The 23,581-nt window shown below is 39.5% G+C and overlaps 1 protein-coding gene across 3 annotated transcripts in view; it reads right to left on the bottom strand.

Annotated features, from left to right (window-relative positions):
- The window catches only part of BICC1 (BicC family RNA binding protein 1), a 300,393-nt gene that overhangs the window by 36,334 nt on the left and 240,478 nt on the right, over positions 1-23,581 (bottom strand). For all 3 annotated transcript variants that reach the window (XM_029200883.1, XM_029200882.1, XM_029200881.1), the window contains exons 4-11: positions 11,739-11,818; positions 9,837-9,995; positions 8,508-8,561; positions 7,872-8,066; positions 7,393-7,644; positions 4,914-5,045; positions 2,174-2,360; positions 166-327 (exon numbers count right to left, since the gene is read on the bottom strand). In XM_029200883.1, coding sequence (XP_029056716.1) covers positions 166-327; positions 2,174-2,360; positions 4,914-5,045; positions 7,393-7,644; positions 7,872-8,066; positions 8,508-8,561; positions 9,837-9,995; positions 11,739-11,818 — 1,221 coding nt within the window. The remainder of the gene's footprint in view (positions 1-165; positions 328-2,173; positions 2,361-4,913; positions 5,046-7,392; positions 7,645-7,871; positions 8,067-8,507; positions 8,562-9,836; positions 9,996-11,738; positions 11,819-23,581) is intronic.

Here is a 23,581-nt window from a genome sequence, read left to right as displayed (position 1 = left end):
TTATGCTTCGTTTTAGCTGATTTACACTTTGGAGAATTTGTTTGGCTGCAGTATTCTTTGAACCATAGTTCTTCCCTACGGAAATGGAACCACTAGTAAATTTTACTGAAAAACTGATTAATACCTAAGAATACACACCTTTGATTGTCCTTAAATAATACTGACCTGTGGCACTTGAAGTACTAGCAAGTGGAGGTGCCCACAATGTGGGGCTAGGGGTACCAGAACTCGGACTTTGCAAAGGACTGACTGAGCTATTAAGAGCATTCAAAAGTGAGTTCGGGGTTGTCGAAGTATTGAGAGATAAGGCAGTGGGTCCCAAAAGACCTGTAATGAATGAACGTAAAGTCAATACACATAAACTCAAGATGTGAAAATACAGATGGCATCAATACTGCCATTCGGAATGCACATCCATATAGTCTGATATCTTCCAAATATAAGATATGAGTGACAGATTACCTTCTTTCAAATATTCACATGAAATACTGCATGATACAACTCCAACACAGGACCCCACTTGCCCACAAACAGAAACGGAAGGCAGATATGCCCAGACCAGGACAGTAGCCAGGGGCCGAGAGCACCCATCAGTTGCTTCAGAATCACTTCAGCAGCCACAGGATGAACAAAACTGTGCTCACGTGGAGACCCATTTCGCATTTCTCTGCCTAATTCACTTGTCACCTCCTTCCAAACAAACTCTTTTTAAACCACTTGCAATTAGCAGTGAGTAGGGGGACGTTTTCCTGCAACAGAATATCTCCCTTCGGTCCATTTGCAGAGGCTGGCCCACCTGGAACCGTTTTCATACCGTGTATGACTGTCCATCCATGACGTCTTTGGGTCCATCTCAATGCGTATGAAGACTTTTCTCAGAAAAAAGAATTGTTTTTCCGCTTTTTCCTTGTTTTAAGGATTTAATCTTTGATTTAGTAATGAAATTTCCCTTCGGGCATTTCAGATATATTCTAAAGTGAAATGTGAGTTTGTATAAATAAGTTCCCAGGAATACTTAAAGCATTAAGTATTAGAGGCTAGAGATAGCCATGAAAACATCTTAAAATTAAATCACTATGATCTTTGCTCACTTTTTTTCTCTCTAGTGCAGGAAGAACTCAGTTCCTGCTAAGTCGCCTGATTGGCATTTCCTGACTCACATGCATTGCTGTGTTATTACAACTCTGTTCAGAATCTCCAGTGGAAGGGACAACTTTGGGAGATTAGGGGCCAAGGGGGAAAATCTGTCTTTACTTGTAATGGTGTCTGGGCAGGGATACTTAGAATCTTAATCATATTATAACCATATTACATTTTTAAAAAGCAAGAATAGCTATTAAAAATTTGAAAGACTGCTGAGAGTATTTTCTTCTGTCTCAACACTGAACTTGGTAGAATGATCTGCGAGGGTTATTGCGTTAACTTTTTATATAATGGCTACTGAAAAATGTGCAAAAAGTAGTGAACCTAGAATAACTGTAACATAGCAATGAACTTCATCCTACAAGATGGGAATCCGTAAATGAGGCAATACATATCACACCATGCCTATTAAGTGGCTCACCCTGCTTTCTTAAAGAACTAAAGCACCAAGATGATGTTGTTCTTTCATCTTTCTCTTCTTCACCTTAGATATAAATGCAGGTTGGTTTGTTTCCCATGGTGGCCGCAGGCTAGATCTCCTTTGTGTTTGGGCAAGGCAGGCCTAACCGCTAGGACTGAGGGTTCTGCTTCCTTTCTCCTCCCCCCTCCCCACCCCTCATGCAGGTCTGCAATTACTTTTTGAAAAGCAAACTGGATAATCTTTATCTCTAGGGACTAGTGGCAATATCGCAAATGCAAGAGAGAACAAACACATAAATTATAGTCAGCCGGCTCACTTCACTCTCAATGGCATTCTTAATTTAGAAGAACAAACACAGCCACCGAAAATACAACAGCCAGACCTTGATTACTTATGCCAAAATAAAAAGAATCTGGGAAACAGAAATCTATAGAGTTTAACAAAAAAATCAAAATGGATTGATTCGAGTTTTGTTGCTTTTCACCTGATCATAGGGCCTGAAGAGGAAAAAAACAGCCTTTAAAATGTAGCCCCAAACAGTAGAAAGAAAGGAAACTGGATAAGCAATCCCCCAGAGGCTGAGAAGGGCTATAATAATAAATTTTATACCTAGTCCAGTGAGTCCGAGGCCTGCGGAAGCTAAGATATCCAGGCTGGGACATGCCAGGCCGGCAGGGCATGATGCTGGGGATGGACTGGTTGCTATGGTAACCCCACTGCTTTCAAGTCCGAGGAGACATTTCCTTGCTTCATACATATTTAACGCATTTCGCTCAACACTTTTCACAATCACAGACTATGAAAACACATAATGAGAAGAAAAAAGTGACATGCAAGTAGTCTACAATGAATTGGGGAGGGGGCTGAGAAATGAATATGGTAATAAGAATTCCACTCAGGGAATGGATGAATGATGCTTTAAAATCAACTGCAAATTCTAACCACGTATTTCCTAAGTTTACTCCTTTTGGTAAAACCATAAAATGTTAGTTACCATTTACTGGGTGTGTCCTGTGTCCCAGGCACTGTGATGGAAGCTGCACATATATTCTAATTCCTGCAAAACCTCATGGGGTGGAATTATTATTCATGTTCAGTGAGGACAAGGGCCTTACCCAAGGTCACAGCACAGCTGTGGAGGAACAGCTAGAGGACTGGAACTTGGGTCCTTCTGTCTCTACAGCCCATTCTCGTTTATATCCTCTTGTCTCTACATTAAAGCTTTCCCCCCTTTATCTCATCTTTACAAAACAAATCAAACAAGTCACCATATACAGACTGCATAATAATAGTCACTTACATTTGACATTTACAGTCTACTAGTTAACTAATGGACCTTGAGGTACCACTCTTCCTCATTGATGACATATTTGTGGCAAAGCTTATAGTAAAATAAATTTCCAAACAATAAATCTTCTTTTTTTCTTCAATGGACTCATCTGGAAAACTGGAAATGTGAACCCAAGGGGGAAAGCCTCCAGTGGACAATAAAGAAAATGTGTGGCTGAGACAGCAGTTAAAGCAGTAGTCAGCCTTGGGGCCTGTGAGGCATAATTAAAACAGCCCTGGGATGCTGCAAGGCTTCAGAGTTCTCACTTAAAATCTCTTTTCCCCTGACCTCTGCTCACTTCTTGCTGAACTGCGGAAATCTTCCTGTGCCTGTCCATCTTTACACGCAAAGTCTCTTCTGACTGTATCTTTTCCTTCTGGTACGTACAGTGACTCTAGTCAACTCAAATTAGTAAAGTACAAAGCTTCCCAATACATAAAATTAATGTTCTATTCTCTAACTTTAAGCTCAATATATCAAGTTCACTTAGAATCAATCCTATCTTCTCCTTTAAAGTTTTCTTTTGAAGAACGCATGATTCTTTTTCTTACGTTGGACACTAAATACCACATTATTTACATACAGACAAAATTGTATATAGTAATACATGTTATACATATACCATATGCATATATGATAAAATTCAGTTTAGAAATTTTAAAAATGGAAGGCACAACTGTTTGGTGTTTTACCTACTATAATTAAAAATATACATAAACGTTATCATTTAGTACATGTTATTATGCAACTTGCTTTTTTTTTTTTAATTTTTGGCTGCGCTGGGTCTTTGTTGCTGTGCACGGGCTTTCTCTAGTTGCAGCGAGCGGGGGTTACTTTTTGTTGCAGTGCGTGGGCTTCTCACTGCGGTGGCTTCTCTTGTTGCGGAACATGGGCTCTAGGCGCACGGGCTTAGCTGCTCCACGGCATGTGGGATCTTCCCAGACCAGGGCTCAAACCTGTGTCCCCTGCATTGGCAGGCAGACTCTTAACCACTGCGCCACCAGGGAAGTCCACAACTTGCTTTTTTTATTCAACACCATTCTTGTCCTTTGGCTTCTGATACAAAGGTTTCTTCGGCATGTAGAAGTAGAAGTAGCACCACTGAGGGTAGGGTATCCGTGTTTTCAGTGTGAGCAGATGATCACAAGTTGCTTTTCAAAGTGGTTGTATCAACTTACATGCTTTAATGTAGGAACACTCCTCTATCCTCAAACTCTCGCTAGCACTTAATAACGCCAGAATTATCCCATTAAACTTTGCAGCATCTTAGAGGAGAAGTTCCAAGAAGGGTGAACTGGAGATACTTCATTATTTAAAGTATATATGACAGGGCTTCCCTGGTGGCGCAGTGGTTGAGAGTCCGCCTGCCGATGCAGGGGACACGGGTTCATGCCCCGGTCTGGGAAGATCCCACATGCCGCGGAGCGGCTGGGCCCGTGAGCCGTGGCCGCTGAGCCTGCGCGTCCGGAGCCTGTTGCGGAGAGGCCACAACAGTGAGAGGCCCGCGTACCGCAAAAAAAAACCCCAAAACCAAAAACAAACAATAAAGTATATATGACTGACAATGGCACCTATTCTTTAAATCTCCAGGGCTAGCACAGTGGCTCACAATTAGTAAGTAAACTAAGTATTTTTTTAATTGCCTTGGATGTATACACATACACATATGCACATAACACAACATTTATTTAGCCTTACCAACTCTCTGGCAAGTTAGTAACGTTTAAAGTTACCAGATTGCAAATTAGTAAGAAAATGTTTTCTCTTTCCTTCCCCATATATGTAATTTAAATGATGGTTACAAATGGACTCCAAAAACCAACATATATATTAAAAAAAAAGATCAATAATGAATGCTGTTACAAATTTATATAAAATGACTAAATATAATATATAATGATATATATTATATAGAATATTTAGTTCCATGTATATGCAAATACACATTTATATGAAAATAACACTATACAGAACGTGAGGTGATACATGGTTCTCTTTGGGCCCAGACTCTGAACCAACCTTGCTCGGCTGTTTTGGCTTTGGTTTAATACTGATGAAGACGTCGAGCTGTTCCATCAACTGAGCAATGAACTGTGGATCAACTTCAATTTCTTCCTTCATATCAAACATTAGCACAAGAGGAAGACAACCCTAGGAAATGTCACAACGGAAAGGGTGAGAGGTAAAAAAGTTACTCATTTAAACATCCAATAATTTAACATGCCTACAGATAATACAATCTTTTATAGATTTAAAGAGTAAACCAAAGTATTAAAGCTAAATTATATACCTTCACATAGCTTAGAAGGCTGGTGTGCAAATAATGTTGAGGGGTAGAAACTATTTTTTGGATGACAAAAACATGTGTCTCACGTTTATTTTTGGCCCTGAATTCTTTATCTACTCTCCACCTTGGAAAATTCCTCCATTCTCTGACTTCAGTTTTGTTAGTGACACCAGGAACTAGATTCTCAGCCACATCAAGGATACTAATCTTGTGCCCTGGCTCAAAAACTTACAGTGGAGGGTTTTTATTGTCTCCTGAATGAAATCTAAACATGTATCAGCCTTTAAAAATCTCCACATTTCAGCTCGGCTTTGCTGGTGCAATCACAGGTTTATGTGTACATGTCTGCCCCTTCCTCCAGGCTAGACCAGCCTCTTGACTATCTTTTAAACAGGTTCTGACATTGGTATCTTAACTCATCAAAAGGCTTCTTTGCCAACCCAATCCCTACTTCTCTTCTGACACAGCTCAAACCTTACCTCCTTCCTGGAGTAAAATGCTACTATCACCCCTTCTTTTCACTATCTCACTCTTTAGCATGGCAGAGTTTAGCACTTTTTTTCTCTGATGTTGTCTTCCTGGCCCCTAATCTACTTAGTATAGGAACCAGATCCCATACATTTTTACGATGTACAGATTGATGGATTTGTACATAATTATCAGAAGAAATTACCATCAAACATACTAGAATTAAAATGAAATCACCAAGTTCCATTTCTCGTCTGGATAAGTGATGTTTGTAAGGACACTGCTATAAAAAAATGGTGATGGTATTTATTTATTTTATTTTATTTATTTATTTTTGCGGTACGCGGGCCTCTCACTGTTGTGGCCTCTCCCGTTGTGGAGCACAGGCTCCGGACGCGCTGGCTCAGCGGCCATGGCTCACGGGCCCAGCCGCTCCGCGGCACCATGGGATCTTCCCGGACCGGGGCATGAACCCGTGTCCCCTGCATTAACAGGCGGACTCTCAACCACTGCGCCATCAGGGAAGCCCGGTGATGGTATTTAAAATGTAAGTTAAAGCCATTTAATTTATCTCTCCCTCATGTCTTTCAGTATGGTTTAATAATATGTCTCACTGCACACCTGTATTTTTGGCAGGTGTGATCAAAGTATGAATATGAATTCATAACTGTGCTGATGGCTTGAAAAGTTTACTAACTCAAAATAATATCTAAAGAACTTGAAAAGCACAGAAAAGAAAATATGAAGAGTAATCATAATAATCTTTGAATACAAATATGCTCTCTAACTAGCCATATATTAAAAGTAGCCTAAGTAAGCCTGGCTTTTAAGAAAATTAAAAATTAATTCTTAAAATTATATATTATAATCCTTAATGATTATAACAAGTTCTCATCTGTCAGAGGAATGGAATCAACAATACAAATCTGGATCTTCTGAAAGTTTCTCAAGAACAGATTCTGCAAGTTAATAACAGCAAATGTCACACCTGAAGCTTATGGATTCAAATGTCACTAAAGGTCTAGCCTGAACAGGAGAATATAATGGTGTTTTTAATAAGAATACTTGTGAGTCCACAGTATTTCAGTCCATTTTGTTACTATACATCAATCTACACACTGGGTTTTTTAATGAATATAGGAAGGATAGAAACATTGAAAATTATAAACTGGAAGCAGTAGTAAGTTATATAACTGTTATTTTTCTTCAATGCATGACTCTCAAATTCATGGCTTGAACAGCATTTTTAAAATTTTATCAGAGATTTATGAAATGTTCAAATGTTTCATGCTACCAAAATTTACATCTTTGAGGGTAAAATTTTCAATGTGTTAATTTTTAACTTTTCTGTTTAAACAGAAGACTTTTTTGGCAAACGCAAACTAATACTACACATTAAATAAAAATAACCATCTTCAAACTAATATTACACGTCAAATAAAAATAAGCACCTTCCACAAAATACAGCCAGTTATTTCAATGTAACCTCTTCTGTTGCTTAGTGTAAGTTAAAAAAATACTAAAAGGAAATTACTCACCTATCTATTGAAATTAAGTCTGTGAGGCACTATGTACCTTATTCTTTTATTTCCTTTTACCAAGTAAGTTGCTTATTTGACCAGGATTTCAAAGTGCTTCCATAAATACCACATTGGTACAGTACGGGCAGCAACAAACACTGTACCCAAAGAGGTAAAAAAAAAAAAAAAAAAAAAATCGTACCATTAACTTCAGTAAACCTACCATGAGATATTGCCTTGCAAGACAGACAGACTCAATGGTGCCCTGGAGGTAGACGGTGGATTTCTTTTGTGGATTACTGGGATCGGGAAAGTGGATCTGAGCACCCGTTCTCTGCATGATGTGTTTGATGTTGCTTCCATTCCGACCCATCATAAAGAGATGATGCTGAGCTGCGATATCTAGTTGCGTGCTCACGGGGATAGCTGACGCCAAGCTCCCGGCGAGATGTTCCAATAGCATGGCAGTTCCTTCCTAGAAGATAAGGGTGGGAAAGAAGTAGGCCTATACAGTAACTGTCCACGTTGAAGGGAAAGATTCTACTGCACTTCTGACAGCTATGGAAAAACTCAACACATTCTAAGAACCAGAATGTACTATGAGAAAAAATTCTGGAAAACAAATTACTTTTAAAATCCTTTAAAAATAAAACTTGCGTGATTTGTACACCTACAATGTTCGGAATTACCTAAACCACTTACCTTCACAGCACTTGTGTTATTCTGAGACCCTCGTACTATCACAGTAGCACCATACGTTCGGGACCGCTGTTTAAATGACACTGAAATGTTGTACGTCTGTGATATGTGCTGAATAGAGGGGGAATTAGGATCGGGCACTGGTTGAAGAATTCCAGCAATCGGCAGCTCAAACATCAGCACCAAAGGAAGCAGTTCCTAAAACGAAATTACAGAACAGGGCAGAGAGTTAAGTCATTGTACATTTAGAGATGTGTGTCGTTCATTCATTCTTTTCTGAAGATGGAATTTTAAAACATAATGCTTTTACTACAGCCACAAGCTTGGGTAGACTAAATAAAGTTTTTTAAATGAAAGGAGCCTTTTGTGAAACCTGAGAGTTTGTAACTTAAGCTGCCTGTGGCATTTTTCCTCAGGCGTCTTTTTGATCATTTCAAAATCATCAGAGAAATCAAGCCAGATAAAATCCAGAACGTCTCTAAGAAACACCTCTGATACATTAATACAATTTCTGTCACTATTTCCTACATGTTGAACATATGATTTGGTTATAGATTGATAAATTATGGTATTTTTATTGCCTTATAATGCAGACATCGCTGACATTGATTTACAGTACTAAAGGTAATAAATAGTTACCCGAATTCTAACTCGGGCCGATTCTACTCCTGCCGGTTGTCCTGCTATAGATACCTGCAAAAAAAAGAAAACACAGAGTTAGATTTATTGTACTTGAACCCACATCTGCTTTCCCAGTTATCTACACCCTCACTACTCAAAGTGTCGTCCAGGATAAAACAGCATCGCCTATCTGGGAGTTTGTTAAAGATGAGGGATCTCAGGCACCAACCCAGAGCTACTTAATCAGAATTTGGATTTTAACAAGCTCTGGTGATGTGTGTCAACCGAACAACGTCACCTCCTGGACTTAGCTAAAACCTCCCAGCCCCCATGAGCCCATCCTGCCCTCTTCACAATTTCTCGTGTTCACTGCATTTTCTCCCTTTTTATAAAAACTCTCTGAATACGAGATGTGCAATGATAGTGCCGCACTAAGTTCTCAAAGTAATGAACTACTTCCATGCTAGTTGGCAAAAAAACTGCTGCTCCAACAGCCCTCTCCTGGGATCTCCTGGGCTTTCCTATGATCCATCAGCTAAAGAATTACTCTTGGCGTTAGGGCGAGGGGGTGGGGCTCCAGGACAGTGCTCTCTCATGGGCCATGCCCATGCCTTTTCAGCCATCAAATATTTTGATTACTGCTCTTGCTTTTCACCATGGCTTCCTATCTAGTTCTTTATGTATGTGTCCCACTGTCACCATTAGTCCCCACAGAGAAAAAACTATATCGTATTCATCTTTGTGGCCAACATAGTTTCTATATTGTGATTAGAGGAGAGAAAACTTCCAAATAACACAAAGAACACCATCTGTTCTTCAAGTACTGACAGCGTTTTCATGTAGACAGGGTGAGTTCCATTTGTTTCCAAACACAAGAACGAGAAAAAAATGTGTATAAAACAGAACCATAATTCAGTCAATGTGAGGAAGTCAAGACACTCATACATTGCCTCTCAGAAGGTGCTCCAGTGTAGCCTGGAGGACCACCTGTGCAATGCTGCAGACAGAATCCCAGCTATCAACAGGTGCCTGGACTAGGCAAGCTTTCAGGTCCTTTCCTAACTCACATGCCTTCCGAGCCTTTCGTAGGGACTTCACTTTATGTTGCCATGATTTCCTTCCCTGTCTTCTACAAACCATTTAGAGATCAAGGATTTATGGCCCATCTACAACTCATCTCTTTAAAAAGGAAGAGCACCTTCAGTCTCCTTGGAGAGGGACATACAATCCATACTAAATGCCATCTTCATGATTACTCTTTTGCTCTCATCTCCCAAAAAAGTTATGCATACAGAAAATTCAAGCTTTAATTTGTCCCATAAAAGTTCATGTGAAAAGACAAAGCACCTGGTTGCTTTTTTCTGCTTGATTATTCCTGTTGGAATCTGGAAAGTGGATGTGGCATCCTGTTTCTTCCATCACCTTCTTAATATTGTTGCCACCTTTACCGATTACATGAGAATGTTCTGTATGTGAAACGTCCATCTTCAAGGTGACCCGATTGCTCTACGTGGAAATAAGGTATTATTTCTTGATGCATGAAAACGGAAGGAACAACTCCTAAAAACCACTTTTCCCCCAAAGGAATAGGATTAACTAAAAGTGACCCAGTGGAAAATCTTACATTTCTTAATAAGATCATCTTAATCTATAAATTTTTCAATTTCTATCTATTTCTCCTTGGCTAATAAAAAAAATTTTCATTTAAAGACAGATTTGTCAGAAAAAATAGAAAGATATACTTTTTACCAAGGTAATTTTTGGGACAGTAGTGTTTAAGTAAAATTAGGTATAATTATAAAAAAATTACTCATTTTTCCTTTAATAGATATTATTCATGAAACAGAATTCAAATAACTAAAAACAGATGAAAACAATTACAAGAGTGAATACATGTATGTTAGTAGAAACGTTGAACAATGATAGAAAACTAGAAAACAATAAAATTCAAAATGGAATAAAAAATTATTTACAAACATTTCACAACTTCTCTATCACTGTATGTCAAATTTTACGAAGTAAATAAATTATTCTTGCCGGTAGGAGTAAGAGTGAGGAAGATACCACAAAGTATGCATCTCTAGCAGTAAAAAGGCTTAAGAAAACCAATACGGAGTGTAAGATTTGTTAGTTACATTAAAGCAAAATGTAAAATTCTAAAACATAATGAATAATTACAGTCAGACTGGAATCCATGTATTTAATTTGGGAAAATGCAGTGCTATAAAATTATAAAGACTGAGATGAAATGTTTTCTCATTCATAAAATTGATATTGAAATTCTTCAGTCCTTAAAAAGTAAAATTAAGAAGTCAAATACGACAAGATGTTAAAAATATCAATAGGTTTACATTTTCTGAATTCTTAAATTTTAGACTTATATCCATTAAATACTTTGGATTTTAAACTTAGTTCTTCTTTTAGTTTATCCTCTAAAAAGAGAAAAAAAGATATCCTTTTTTGGATGTCCTAAAATATTTAATAATTATAAGGTGAATATTTCTTAAAAATTAAACAAACAACAACAAAAAGGAACAGGAAAGGAAATAAAGAGGAAGAGATCAGAAACCATTTCAGTGAAATACCAGGTGGCAAAACATAGCGGTTAAGAGCCAGACAGCCTGGATTTGAATCCCACCTCCCCACTTTTCAGCTATTGGATCCTGTGCAAATTCCCTAATATCTCTGTGCTGATGGTTATAAGGATTAAACCAATTAATATTTGTAAAGGGTGTAGCTAAGTGCCTGGCATATAGTAAGTGATTTTGATGTGTTTATTAAAATAAATTCTCACAAATGAGTATACATTTTTACATATTTTAATTTCTCTATTGTCTCTCTCTACATATACTTGTAGAGAGACAGAGTGTACAAGACAAATTGTGAAACTTCATGCCATCACACACACAGAGCTATACAGAAGATTATTCTGGTTTTCTACTGATATCATAAACGTAAATATGCTAATTCTTGCAATCTTTATTACTTGTCCTATACTAATCCGGGTCAATATTTTTTAATATATATCTATATGGGGGGGAGAGAATATTATTCAATTACCCAGCATGAGAGAACCTATTCAAATTTTAAACAGAACTTTAATCCACTGTAGAATCACACATGCTTATTTCAAAACCCACCATTACTCTCTCCCGGTTTTTCTTCTCCAAATGGTTCTTTCACAACAGCATGAAGTAGCCCTTGCAGAGACAAGGTTCTGACATCTGAGTGTCCTTAACATTCACTTACTTTTGTGTCTAAGACAGACATGATCATTTCCTTGGCTTCCTTAACATCTTCTTTCTTTCCAGAAACCTTAATATGAGGATCTATAAGAAATCAAAAACAAAGGACTCATATGAAACTCCCAGGCTCTGTTTTAAAACTGCTGTTACACTATAAGAAAAGAGATTACATAATAAATTTAATATTTGATTCATTCTAGGTGTGTTGTCACTGTAACAAAAACAGGAATATGGAAAATACCCAAACCATGCATTTATCGATGCTTTTTTTCCTTCTGAACACTGGCTGACCTATTTAAATTTAATTGCAAAATATCATATAATTATTATTTATTATTATTTTTTGCAGTACACGGGCCTCTCACCGTTGTGGCCTCTCCCGTTGCGGAGCACAGGCTCCGGACGCACAGGCTCAGCGGCCATGGCTCACGGGCCCAGCCGCTCCGCGGCATATGGGATCTTCCCGGACCGGGGCACGAACCCGTGTCCCCTGCATCGGCAGGCGGACTCTCAACCACTGCGCCACCAGGGAAGCCCCATATAATTATTTTTAAACGAGTAAAGAATCTATAAATTCAGTTTATTAATTCATCTCTTGCTACATTCCAGGCCCTGTTCTAAGGCTTGAAATGCAAGGACTCATTTACTCTACACCACAATTTTGCGAGGTTGTTTACAGAGGAAACTAAGGCACAGAGCAGTTTAGTAACTTGCCCCTAACTTGCCCCAGAAAACCATTCAGGACTTGTTTACTGTAATCCAATGTCTTCCAACTCTGGATTCATACTTTAAACCATGTGACAATTTAGAAGATATTCTTACCAATCAAGGTTAATAGAAAAAACACCTTAATCTTCATTCAGGAATATTGAATATTTATTCAGAATTAGTACTACCTGACTAAATGTCTGCTATGTCTATTGCTTATTAGTGCCAGGGAATGTTGCACAGGAAAGCATTCATTCGTTCAGCAAATATTTTCTGAACCTCTACTATGTACCAGGCACTATTCCAGGGGCTGGGGGATATGTTAGTGACAGAAAAAGACCCTTGTCTGCATGAAGCTTACAGTCTTGTGCAGGGAGGCAAAAATCAATCAAATAAATAAATGACCTAGTATATTAGAAGGTAAATATTATGACAAAAAGGAAAAGGAGAACAAGACGAAGGATCGAGAAGACCAGCTGTGGACGGGGCAGGGGCGTCAGGCCACACTGAGAAAGGAAGGCTTAAAGGGCGGGAGGCAGCTGGCCAAGTTCTGATCTTGGCCAGGAGGAGACATCAGAGCCAACGCCTGCGTGGGGACGTGCCTCTCGGGTTCTCTCTTGAATCAGGTTTTCAAGTCTCCCCAACTATCTGAGTGTTTTATTACCCCACAGGTCAGCCTGACAGAGACCAAGACCATCCTGGGGGGTAAGCTGAACGTTCTATGCGATTAGCTTTAGTGAGAAAGCTGAGTAACAGAGAATGCATCATCATCTCCACCACCATCGTTAATAACGCCAAGCTTACTGACTGCTTACAACATACTGCCTTCTCTGCTAAGCACACTTCATAGACTCAGGTCAACGACAGAGTCAGCCAGTGTTTGCTGAGCACCTTTCACAATTAGCAAGCAGTTCTGCCTGAGTCCTTCTAAACCAGGACAAACTAGGATAAGAAAGTAAACTGACCTGGTGTAGATTTTATCGAACTACACGTGCATCCTCATATTGTGATTTAACCTACCCATCTCTACCTCACAGTCATCAAGGCCATGACTCATAAGATGTGACTGAAAGATAGAGGGAGGGAGAGAGACAGAGAAAGGGATGAAGGATGGGAAGAGGGAGCAAACCATTTTCTAAAGCTCCCCGTTCTTAGGACAGGATGGGGCAATCCTCGTCAACAAGAGTGCACGTGGAGCCTCAGAGTTCGGGAACGTCTGGCCTCCTGGGGAGGCCTCCCAGCATCAGGGCCTAATCGGAGATGGTGCCCTCACCTCCGGCCCCCGGCCTCTCCCCAGACTGTGTCTCCTGGTGGCTGCTCCTGCCTCAGGCACTTTTCCTTAGTCTGTTCTTTAATCCCTCTTCTGACAGTTGCCCTGTCAAAGGGATGTTGTGAAGATCAAAGACCTTAATGCTGGTTAAAACTTTCTAAAGTGTTTAAGTATCAGGTATTACTGAGGCGAGGGGCTAAATAAACGTAGGGCAAAATGGCTGTCCAACCACCACAAGCTGGGAGAGCCTCCGCGCTATTGCTGCATGATGTGGCGTCCGCTCGCTCCTTCAGGCGTCCTAACAGGGACCGCCTTTTCTGTGCAAGACTCTCGCCAACTTTAGCATACTTAAGTAACCAAACATTCTCTTTAATAATTCTTATTATATCCATCATGGCTCCTAGAGGCAATATTTACATAAAGAGCTGTCTACATTCAAAATTTTGGTCTCAACTCTCTTGAACTTTGAATTACTGTAGGCTCTGACATTAATGTCTACCAAATATGCTCACTGCTGCAGTAGGAGATTAGAGCTTGGTGCTGCTGTAGTCCAGACTCACATGTCTGTTCATCAGACTCACTTGTAGCACTTACTAAAATATAGGTTCCTGGGTCTCCAGGACCCGGCAATCAGCATTTTGTTGCTTTCCCAAGTGATTCCTAAATCAAGAATAGGACACAGCAGATCAAGCCACATAAAACGTGTAACTGTAATCTCTTACGTATCAGCCAAGTATATATAACATAAAATGCTTCTATAGGAAAAAAATGTATTTTCTCACAAAATAAATTAACACTATGTATTGAGTGGTATGATAATCTGAAAACCTGTTACTTTACAGGCTGGATAATCACATTAAAATTCCTATGCATCTGTAGAGAGACAGGACACCTCAGATCCAATTTAAGAAGGAATCTGATTTTCCACCATCTCTGCATCAAAGGAACAATAAACAAAATAAAAAGCAAAAGACTCAATTAAAATAGATGTATACATTTTATTTCAAGGTGAAACAGCACCATCTAGTGGCCAAAAATATAAACTATCGATGGACACAAAAGAGAGACACAGTAGTCACCAACAGCATCAGACTGTCTCCAGGACCCAAATCAGCACTCATTTGGAAAACGGTGCTTTAAATAATCAAGTCTCGTAAGTACAGAGCAAAACATGACAAAATTCCAGTTTAGACTGCTGAAGTAGCCTGTAGTATTGTAGTTTTCATTCCCTCTTTGCTCTTGCTTAAAAGGTATCTACAGGATGTGAGTGGGCTCTTCTTCCAGGTTGAACTTAATGCGCTCATCTCAAATCCTGAAATACTCTTCTCTGCTTTCAGTAAGTGCTACAGTTTACCCTTCAAGCTTGTCCATGTAGCACCACAAGGGACTAAGGTTTCATTCAGACCCATTCTGGAAATACTTGATGGAGAGATGAAAAATCAAAGTATGAACTATATTAATAAACATAAAAACAAGGAAAAGAACTGTTAGAAGATGGTGGAGAAACAGGAAATAAGTATGCAGTCTCCTCCTCCCCAAAACTAATTGCTTTGAAGGACAACTCTGATTTGGGCATGAAAGTTTTAAGACATTGCTCTAAAAATAATATTGACTGCTGTTGAATCAACCCTCAAGCTCTCTGAACACAGGAATTGTCTTAACTGGTTTTGTAACTTCCACAGTTCAAAATAAGTAGTAGATACTCAGTAAACTGCTGTGGAATAGATTGACGGCGCCCCTATTTTTGGAGATGGCAAAATACAGAGAGAGGAGATCCAAATCTGTGGAAAGAGCTAAACCTCACAACCAAGGTGACCGTATGTCCTGCACTTCCCAAAATATTCCCAATAGTTTTAATTTCAAATATTTGAACACCTTAATCTTCATTCAGGAATATTGAATATTTATTCAGAATTAGTACTACCTGACTAAATGTCTGCTATGTCTATTGCTTATTAGTGCCAGGGAATGTTGCACAGGAAAGCATTCACTCATTCAGCAAGTATTTTCTGAACCTCTACTATGTACCAGGCACTATGTACCAGGCACTCAAAGATTTCAGTACCTCTATAAAAATACAGAGAACTGTCAGATATTCATCCAGATTTTGGGTTTTTAGATTCCTGTCCCATCAACCTGCTCTCATCTCTCTGGTGTCATCCTATGAAGACCAGACAGTGATCCAACCTTCAATAAGTAATATGAAGCTGTACAGACATGGGTATGATATGGGTATTTTATATGTGTACCCTGCAAAAGAGCTAAACCTTTGGGCGAAAAGATTTTTTTATGACTCCATGTGGAAATTCATAAGGACTTGGTAAGGCAACAAATGTTTTCATAAGAACATGCTAAAAACCGTATTGTCAGAAAGATAAATATTTCAAAGAGTTGGGATGTTTATATGAGCTTAAATTATGGTTTTAAAAGATTATCTCTTCAAACTCTGGTTTCTCCTCTTCTGGTTTTCTATCCTTGGAAACATTCCCATTCCTGGAAGCATTAATGAATATTTTATTGTCTTTGCCTTCTCTCCTCAAGATTAAATATCCTTTCCATTTCATTCCTATCCCACAGCAAAAATCTATAGAGAATACTCATGTTAGGCATTTCATTGTATTTATTATGCTACAGAAAGTAAGATACTACTGACACATGATGAATTTAAGCCATCAATGTTTCACCAATGATCTATTTGTAACTACTTTCCTGCCTCAGAAAAATTCAAAGTAATGCTTCCATTCTCAGCATGCTCTCTTGGAGAGAGAAAATAATAGAAAATCCCTTGTTTGACTAAACTCACTCCTCCCACCCTCAACACCCCAAAATAAAAGACATCATATTAAAATCGGTTTTTTTGTTTATGGGGAAAAGTTCCGTATCATGGCCTAAAATCAGGATGGCTTTTGGTACATTTATGCATATAAACAAAAGTGTCAAACTGGCCTTAAATCCATAAGAAGAGACCACTGGACAGAATTCACTTTCTCCTGGCTTGGAACTCTTTTCACTTTTATTTCATGTTCTTCCTAAAGAGTCTTAGCCTTTAAACCTGTCTAACCAAGGACACTGGCTGGGGCCAGGTCTGTCAACACTGTTAGAGGAGTAGTCAGTGTTGACAGGCAGAGAATTTCAACTTCCTCCGAAATTCCCTCCAACCACTGGGACTATATCCTCCGCTGGCAAGTAGTATGGCCAAATGTTTTATGTAAGGAAGACTCTGGCTTTAGAGTAGGAATTCTGTCGAACAGCCAATATACATCGTCTCGGAAAAATCCCCACACATCTCAAGGGCACTGGCTGACTTGGATCACATAGGGAGATGGTAGGAAAAGAGAGCAGATACCACAGAGAAGGGATTAAGTTTCAATATCTTCTACCTAGGCTACAGATTACCTTCATGTTGTGGGGAGAATACGTGGATTCTACTTCCATGATACTAAGTTCTGAATTCCGATTCAGCATAAACAAGCTTTGTTACCTTGGAAAGATCACTGAATCTCTGGAGTATACCTTCTTCCAAAAAAAAAAAAAAAATGAGGGAGTTTGATCAGATCATTTTTACAGTCTTATAAATCTGAATTTCTTTGGTGTAAAGCAGTACTATCGGGTTCTTAACTAAAACTAACCTCATAAACAGGTGTATTTTCCCATTTTTTTGGTATCTCATGAAGTGGCTCACACCAAAGACACCACCGTCTAAAATGTTTCCAAGAACCTGAAGATGCAGGGAGCCACAAAAATGTGCCTGAAATTGCAACCTGCTTCTAAGTGGAGGAAGATGAGCTTCACAGACGGCAGCTCAGGCTTTCCTTTTGTTCGGTGCACCCTAGGAATGTGGAATTGTGTATCAAAGCAGGTGAAATTCAGTGCTCACCCCACTGCCACCTTCTGCAGAAGGTGCTTGTAGGCATATAAGAAAGGCAGTGACGACCACAGAGGGAGATGGGATTCTACCTCAAACCCTACTGAGCCATGTCACCATTCAAAGTTAGACACCATCCAATACGTCTGCTATTTTGATCACTTTTCCTTTAGGCTGGAAAGTCGCTTTGCTGATCAGCGAAAGTGAACTAAACTTACAGTCAACTGGCCACAGCCCTTATTTTTCTGTGAAATTAAAGAGTTTCCCTCTAACTTCTTGAGAAACAGGCTTTCCTTTTTAGACAAAAATGTGATACGGGTCAAATAACATAGCAATATCACTTTTTCTGAAGTAAAGATATATATTTTATCAAGAGATAGGGAAAACCTGAACTGACTCATTAAACCTGACTGGAAATGACTTTAAAAGAACGAAACAGAGTAACAGGAAATCAATGCACTTTAAGCTTATTTTGTAGCCAGTAATACAGACTCCAGATTATTTCAAGGAATGCTCCTTTGACAATAAGAATTCCAATAAACTGAGTTAGAATAAAAATAAAAGAGCAAGGAGTATATTTGGACAGGGGGTGGAAAAGCCCAAGCTCTAAGTACTTAAGGCAAAATGTTGGTGAACAGCCATAACAGTCAAATATTATAACTGGGCATAAGAGGAACAAACCCGCCTGTTGCAGGCATTCCCTAAACCAACTATGCTGCTTTAGGATATGGCGTAAGCTCATCCTTATTTACCTTGTTTTAAAACAAACAATTAATCTCTTTACTACTCAACTAGAAGAGGGATGGACAGTGAGACATGAAAAAGCAAATGTATTTTAAATTAAAAAACCTAGTTTTCACAAGAAAAAAATATTTCCACTGGTACCCACCATCAGTTTATATACCATGATGCCCCTAGACAACTTCCTATCAAAATTCCATTTGGAAGAATGAAACAATACTCAACAGAGAAAGTGCATTCTGGACTTTACAGTGGCATGAATGACACAAGCAAATCAAAAGACAAGAACGTATGGCAAGTTCCTCAAGACACTTTTCAGTTCAACTATTCGGCAATGATTGGAATGAAGTGCCCTCACCACTGTGGTAATGAGCACTTCAAGCAAGTTCTTGCTGAACACAAGGAAGGGTGTGTTCACATACCAAGATGGACCATATGGACTCTTTATCAAGTTGGTAGGAAAGAGCTATCAGCCTGAGAAGATCCAAAGCTAGCTAGAAGATATACAAGAGCTTTTGCGGATGAAATACCAGCATTTCCAACAAAATCAGCAATAAAAGAATTCAAAATACAACAATAATGCTGTTATAATTGTTCTCTACTGATGTTTCAACTTTAGGAGTAAATAAGGCATAAGAGAGGAAGGAAGTATACCAGGCACCTCTTTCTTTTCTGTTAAGGTTTCTGTTATGTGCTTTATCAAAGCTATTTATTTAATCAGAAAGAGAGTTTTAGGAGCTCAGTAAAAACGCAGAAATAATCTCAGAGAAAACTAACGAAATGCAAACAAAGTATAAAGCAAGCTCGAAGCATAAGAGATGAGAAAATCAAGGACAGATGTATTTGAGGAGTCTGAGCACTGGGAAAGGGTTACTGACCTTGTTTTATCAACCAGCTTATCTTACGCAGTGTAACCGGAACTGCACGCGTAACTGCAGAGTTGCTGTTCAGGTAGAGCGAGGGAGAAAAAATCCAAAGCACAAGAGAAATCTCACTTTGGAATATGGAGGGTAAAAAAAGAAAGTTAAAAACACAAAGCCTAACTCAATTAGTTTCCTGAAGCCTTTGGCATCCGAGCTCTATACTTCAGAAGTAAGTAAGAGGACTCTGAGAAGACAGAGGAAAGGAAACTAAGTGCCAGGAAGAGATCTGGAATCGTGTGAAGTGTTGGTACATAACAGGTCTACAGCACGCATGAGCAGTTCTAGGTTACTCCCAGATAGAACGTTCACATTTGTATGGACAACTCTTCTGACAGCAGGAACAAAGCCCAAGCCGCAGGGCATGACCAAAGCAATCATGCAAGGACCCGGGAGGAGGAAGGGGCATGTAAAAGAGAGCTGGACTGAATACCGGCCCTCTGGAGTGCAACTCGAGTTCCAGTCCGATACTCAGTGGTCCATTTGATAGAAGAGGGAGCACTGAAGTGGAGACGCAGGCTTGTGCCAGGATAAAGCATCCCCAGGAAACTGCATTGAGATAAAAGCAAGTTATGCAAGAATTTCTCAGAGCCAGAAGTGACTAATCTTCATTCTCTCTCCAAGGAATACTGATGATCACAGTGTACATGGCAGGTCCCAGCGGTACTGCCTGTGGTCTAAAACCCAAAACTCTGTAATCTGTGGCCAGGGCAGACTGTTCCATCTTACAACAGCTGGGACCATTCGTGCAGTCTAGTTGCAGTCACAGAAAAGTAACCATGCATTGAGGAGTTCACACACAGTACATGAGGGAAGTCCCGGTAAATGAAGATGTGACCCTGTCACACCACATACATCGTCTCTTTGTTTTACTTCTGGCCTACTGAGAGGAGAAATTTAAAAAACAGAAACTGTCTTATGAAGATATTTGAGGCACAATTAAGGGTTTACATTAAAAAACAGCAAAACTCTTAGGAGTTCAGTTCTAAAAATAACTTACCAGCTTGAGGGTGGCATTAAAATTCTCCACCTTTCTCATCTGTGTTGTAAGATCTAGTGAGGAAGTTTCACAGAATGCACTGAAGGGCAGTTAATTAAGGGTTCATACAACTCTGGGGGTTAAAGACTGCTTCAATCTTGTTCATGATCTCGAGAAAGTAATTCTCACAAAAACTGAAAGTACCTAATATTTGGTAAATAAGCTTGAAAGAAAATTATCTGGAAAATGCCTATCTACCAATCCCTTCTTCTTCTTCCCACCTTCTACAGACAAGCTGAACAGCTGATTGTTCATAGTTTTTTATGCACACACATTGAAACAACAGTCATACCCCTGTCTCCAACTCAGGATCATTCTGTATAGTGCTTGTTTTTCTCATACTTCTTGGGTAACTGTTTCTCAAGTAAGTAGGAACCAAGGGTCTTAATCTCTCAGTCCTAAGAGATTTCTATCTTCCGGGGGGGAAATATAATTTCAGTTATCAAATAACTTTAAAATGGTCCTTTATTATTCTTAATAAAAATATCTAAACTTACCTTGAGGCCCAACAATTTCTAAATCAGGATTCACTAAACATTTATCCAAAGGTAATACTCCTGCTTAAATATCTTAATTAATGAAAAAGTTGAAAGTTCAGTATCTTAAAACTGGCTTGCGTTTTGAGAGCAAGAATGTAGGGCCTTCTCCCCCAAAATCACAGAAGATAAACATCATCTGATAAGGGTGACCAATATGTCCTATTTTTTCTAACAAGAAATTTGATCTTCTTAATTTGTTTCCATACAAAGAGGTCCTCTAGAGCAAGGGGGAAAAAACAAACAAAAACAACACTAATTGTCCCACAGGAAAATGGGCAAAAGATGTGGATAAATAATTTAACAGAAAAATAGCCAATAAATGTATGAACATGAATAAAATTCAACCTTACTAAATAATATTTTATTTATAAAATTGGGAAAGATTTTTGAAATTTTAAGTCTAATAAGGATTTAGTTAGACAAACTAACATATTTTTGATGGAAATAAAAATTGATGCAAAATGCCTGGAGAGCAATTTGGAAATGCTAGGGGAAACACTGATTGAAACCGCCCACCCTGGCCAGGCACCACAGTAACCACTTGCATGAGTTATCTTAAAACAGGATGTCCTGGTATAGGAGACTCCAGTCCATATGTCCTACCAAGCTCCCAGAATCCTTCTCACTGGAATCCCTCTTGGCTGAGCGATGCGTGCACCACCAGGAAGGACCCTGAATCAGAATGATTGGCCAGAGACAACCTGGAAACTAATCCCATCACCATGAAACCCGAGACTGCGAACCACATGACAGAGCAGTCCTCCTGGGTTCCCTTACCCTCCTGCTCTCTACCCGGGCGCCCCTTCCCAATAAAGTCTCTTGCTTTGTCAACACATGTGTCTCCTCGGACCATTCATTTCCGAGTGTTAAACAAGAGCTCACTCTTGGGCCCTGGAAGGGGTCCCCCTTCCTGCAACAGAAATATTAACAAAGACTCATAATACCATAATTTCATGTTTTAAGATACACATGTATTCAGTGGGATAAAAAGGAAAACCACCAAATTGATAGCGATTACTTCTAAGTAACAGGGTCACCAGTAATTTTTATTTCATTTTATGCTTCAAACTTTTCTGTATTTTCTTCCATGAAGAAGTATACATTTATAATGTGGAAAAATACTCATACCTTAAAAGGTTATCCGTATCAGTAAATCTGAAATCTATTTGCTCCAATTAGATCCTTATACTTTATAACAAAATGTATTTAAGTCAGAGCCCCCTGTTTTCCAAGCACAACGTTTCAAAAGAATTCTCTTAAAAACTGAGACCTTTAAAAATGTTAATGATAACAACAAAGTGCTTTCTCAATTAGAAAAGTTCCTTCTTTCTCCTTTACAATTCTGCGACAGGCTTCTTGGCAGGCATTTTCTGAACTTTACCTCTTTTTTTGTTGTTGTGCCATTACCCTTAATATTTTATCAGCGTACTTTGGCTCTGAACACAGACTTCCCCCGTGAAACTGAAGCAAGAATATGATGAGAGGGTTGACCGCAGCTGAAAGACACAGCTGGAACAGCATCCAGATAGTCGGGCGAAGCCCATATGTTTATGGCCACCACTAACAACACATGAAATTCCTTCAAACAATTATGGCCACATCTCTCTTTTTCTTCAGCAATTGTTTCCAAAATAAATGGAAACAAGCAATCCTGGTAGTGGGAGTATAGTGCTCTTTCTTGAAAGAATTCTCCCATGTCCTCCACCAAGCGAGGACACATCATTCTCAGGGGTGATTAAACCACCCATTAATATAACTAAATAATAACCTCAAAGGACAGTGTCCTCCAGACAAAGAGCTTCACCAGCATGGCAGCAACAATTTGTCTTCTCAGGAGAGAAGTCAAAGAGTTGGAAATGGGACGTGGATATGCTCCACTTGCCCCGCCCGGGCCTGCGCTCTGTCTCTCCTCCCCACTGCTTCACGCCTGGGACCCTGACCCAGCACCTGTGGCAGTCGCTGCCTGGCTCCATGGCCAGGGCCGCGCTGAGCAGTCTCTCGTCATGGTCCCCTTCTCACGGGGCTCCTGCCCTACTCGGTCCTCCCCTTGCCCCTTCAGCCCCTGGGCGCTCATGGCTTCCAGCTGTTGCCAGTTTCTGTGCCTTGACACCTAACCCTTGACTCTGTCTACTCTAAGTAGCTCCTTCATTCAAGTTCATTTAAAGCATCTGGAGTTCATTCTGTTTCCCCTCAGATAGAACTGATAGAACACCTGCCCCACCAAGTCCTGGGGTGGTGGAGAACCCCGCATTCAGTACCTGGGCTGCCTCTTTCTCCACAAAAGCACTAACTTTTAGTGGGTGGGCTCCGTGCCTTACGTAGGTTAAAAGCCATATTCCTTCGATCTTCGCAGACATTGTTTTGAAAAGACTGACTTCTGATTGTTCAACCCAAGTCAATTTTACAACTACAGTAGAACCGTAATACAGTTTTCTCTTTATTTTCTTTTTCTTTCCTCTTCCCTCTCTCTCCCCACCCTACCCCCATTTCTGTCTCTGTCTCTGTCTCTCTCTCTCTCCCTGCCCACCGGCTCTGCCAATGCATTTTCACCACATGGTCATGTTTACTCTGGTACATTACTGGAAGTATCTTGGCACCTTGTGATGTTCCTTGATAAATGTGCTGTAATGTTTATCAGACCTTTGAGAAATATGTGTGGATTCAGAAGCACTTAAAACTTTCTTTAGTATTTCCTTGGCTTCTATACAACTTTTACCTCTAAAGGCATTTGCTTGCATGTTCCTCCACCAAAACCACTGTTTTAA

This window comes from Monodon monoceros, unplaced genomic scaffold, assembly GCF_005190385.1.
Source record: "Monodon monoceros isolate NGI ecotype Baffin Bay Population unplaced genomic scaffold, NGI_Narwhal_1 Super_Scaffold_4, whole genome shotgun sequence".
In the NCBI taxonomy this organism is placed as follows: domain Eukaryota; kingdom Metazoa; phylum Chordata; class Mammalia; order Artiodactyla; family Monodontidae; genus Monodon; species Monodon monoceros.
Note: the sequence above shows the minus strand (reverse complement) of the source record. Positions and strands in the feature narration are given on the sequence as shown.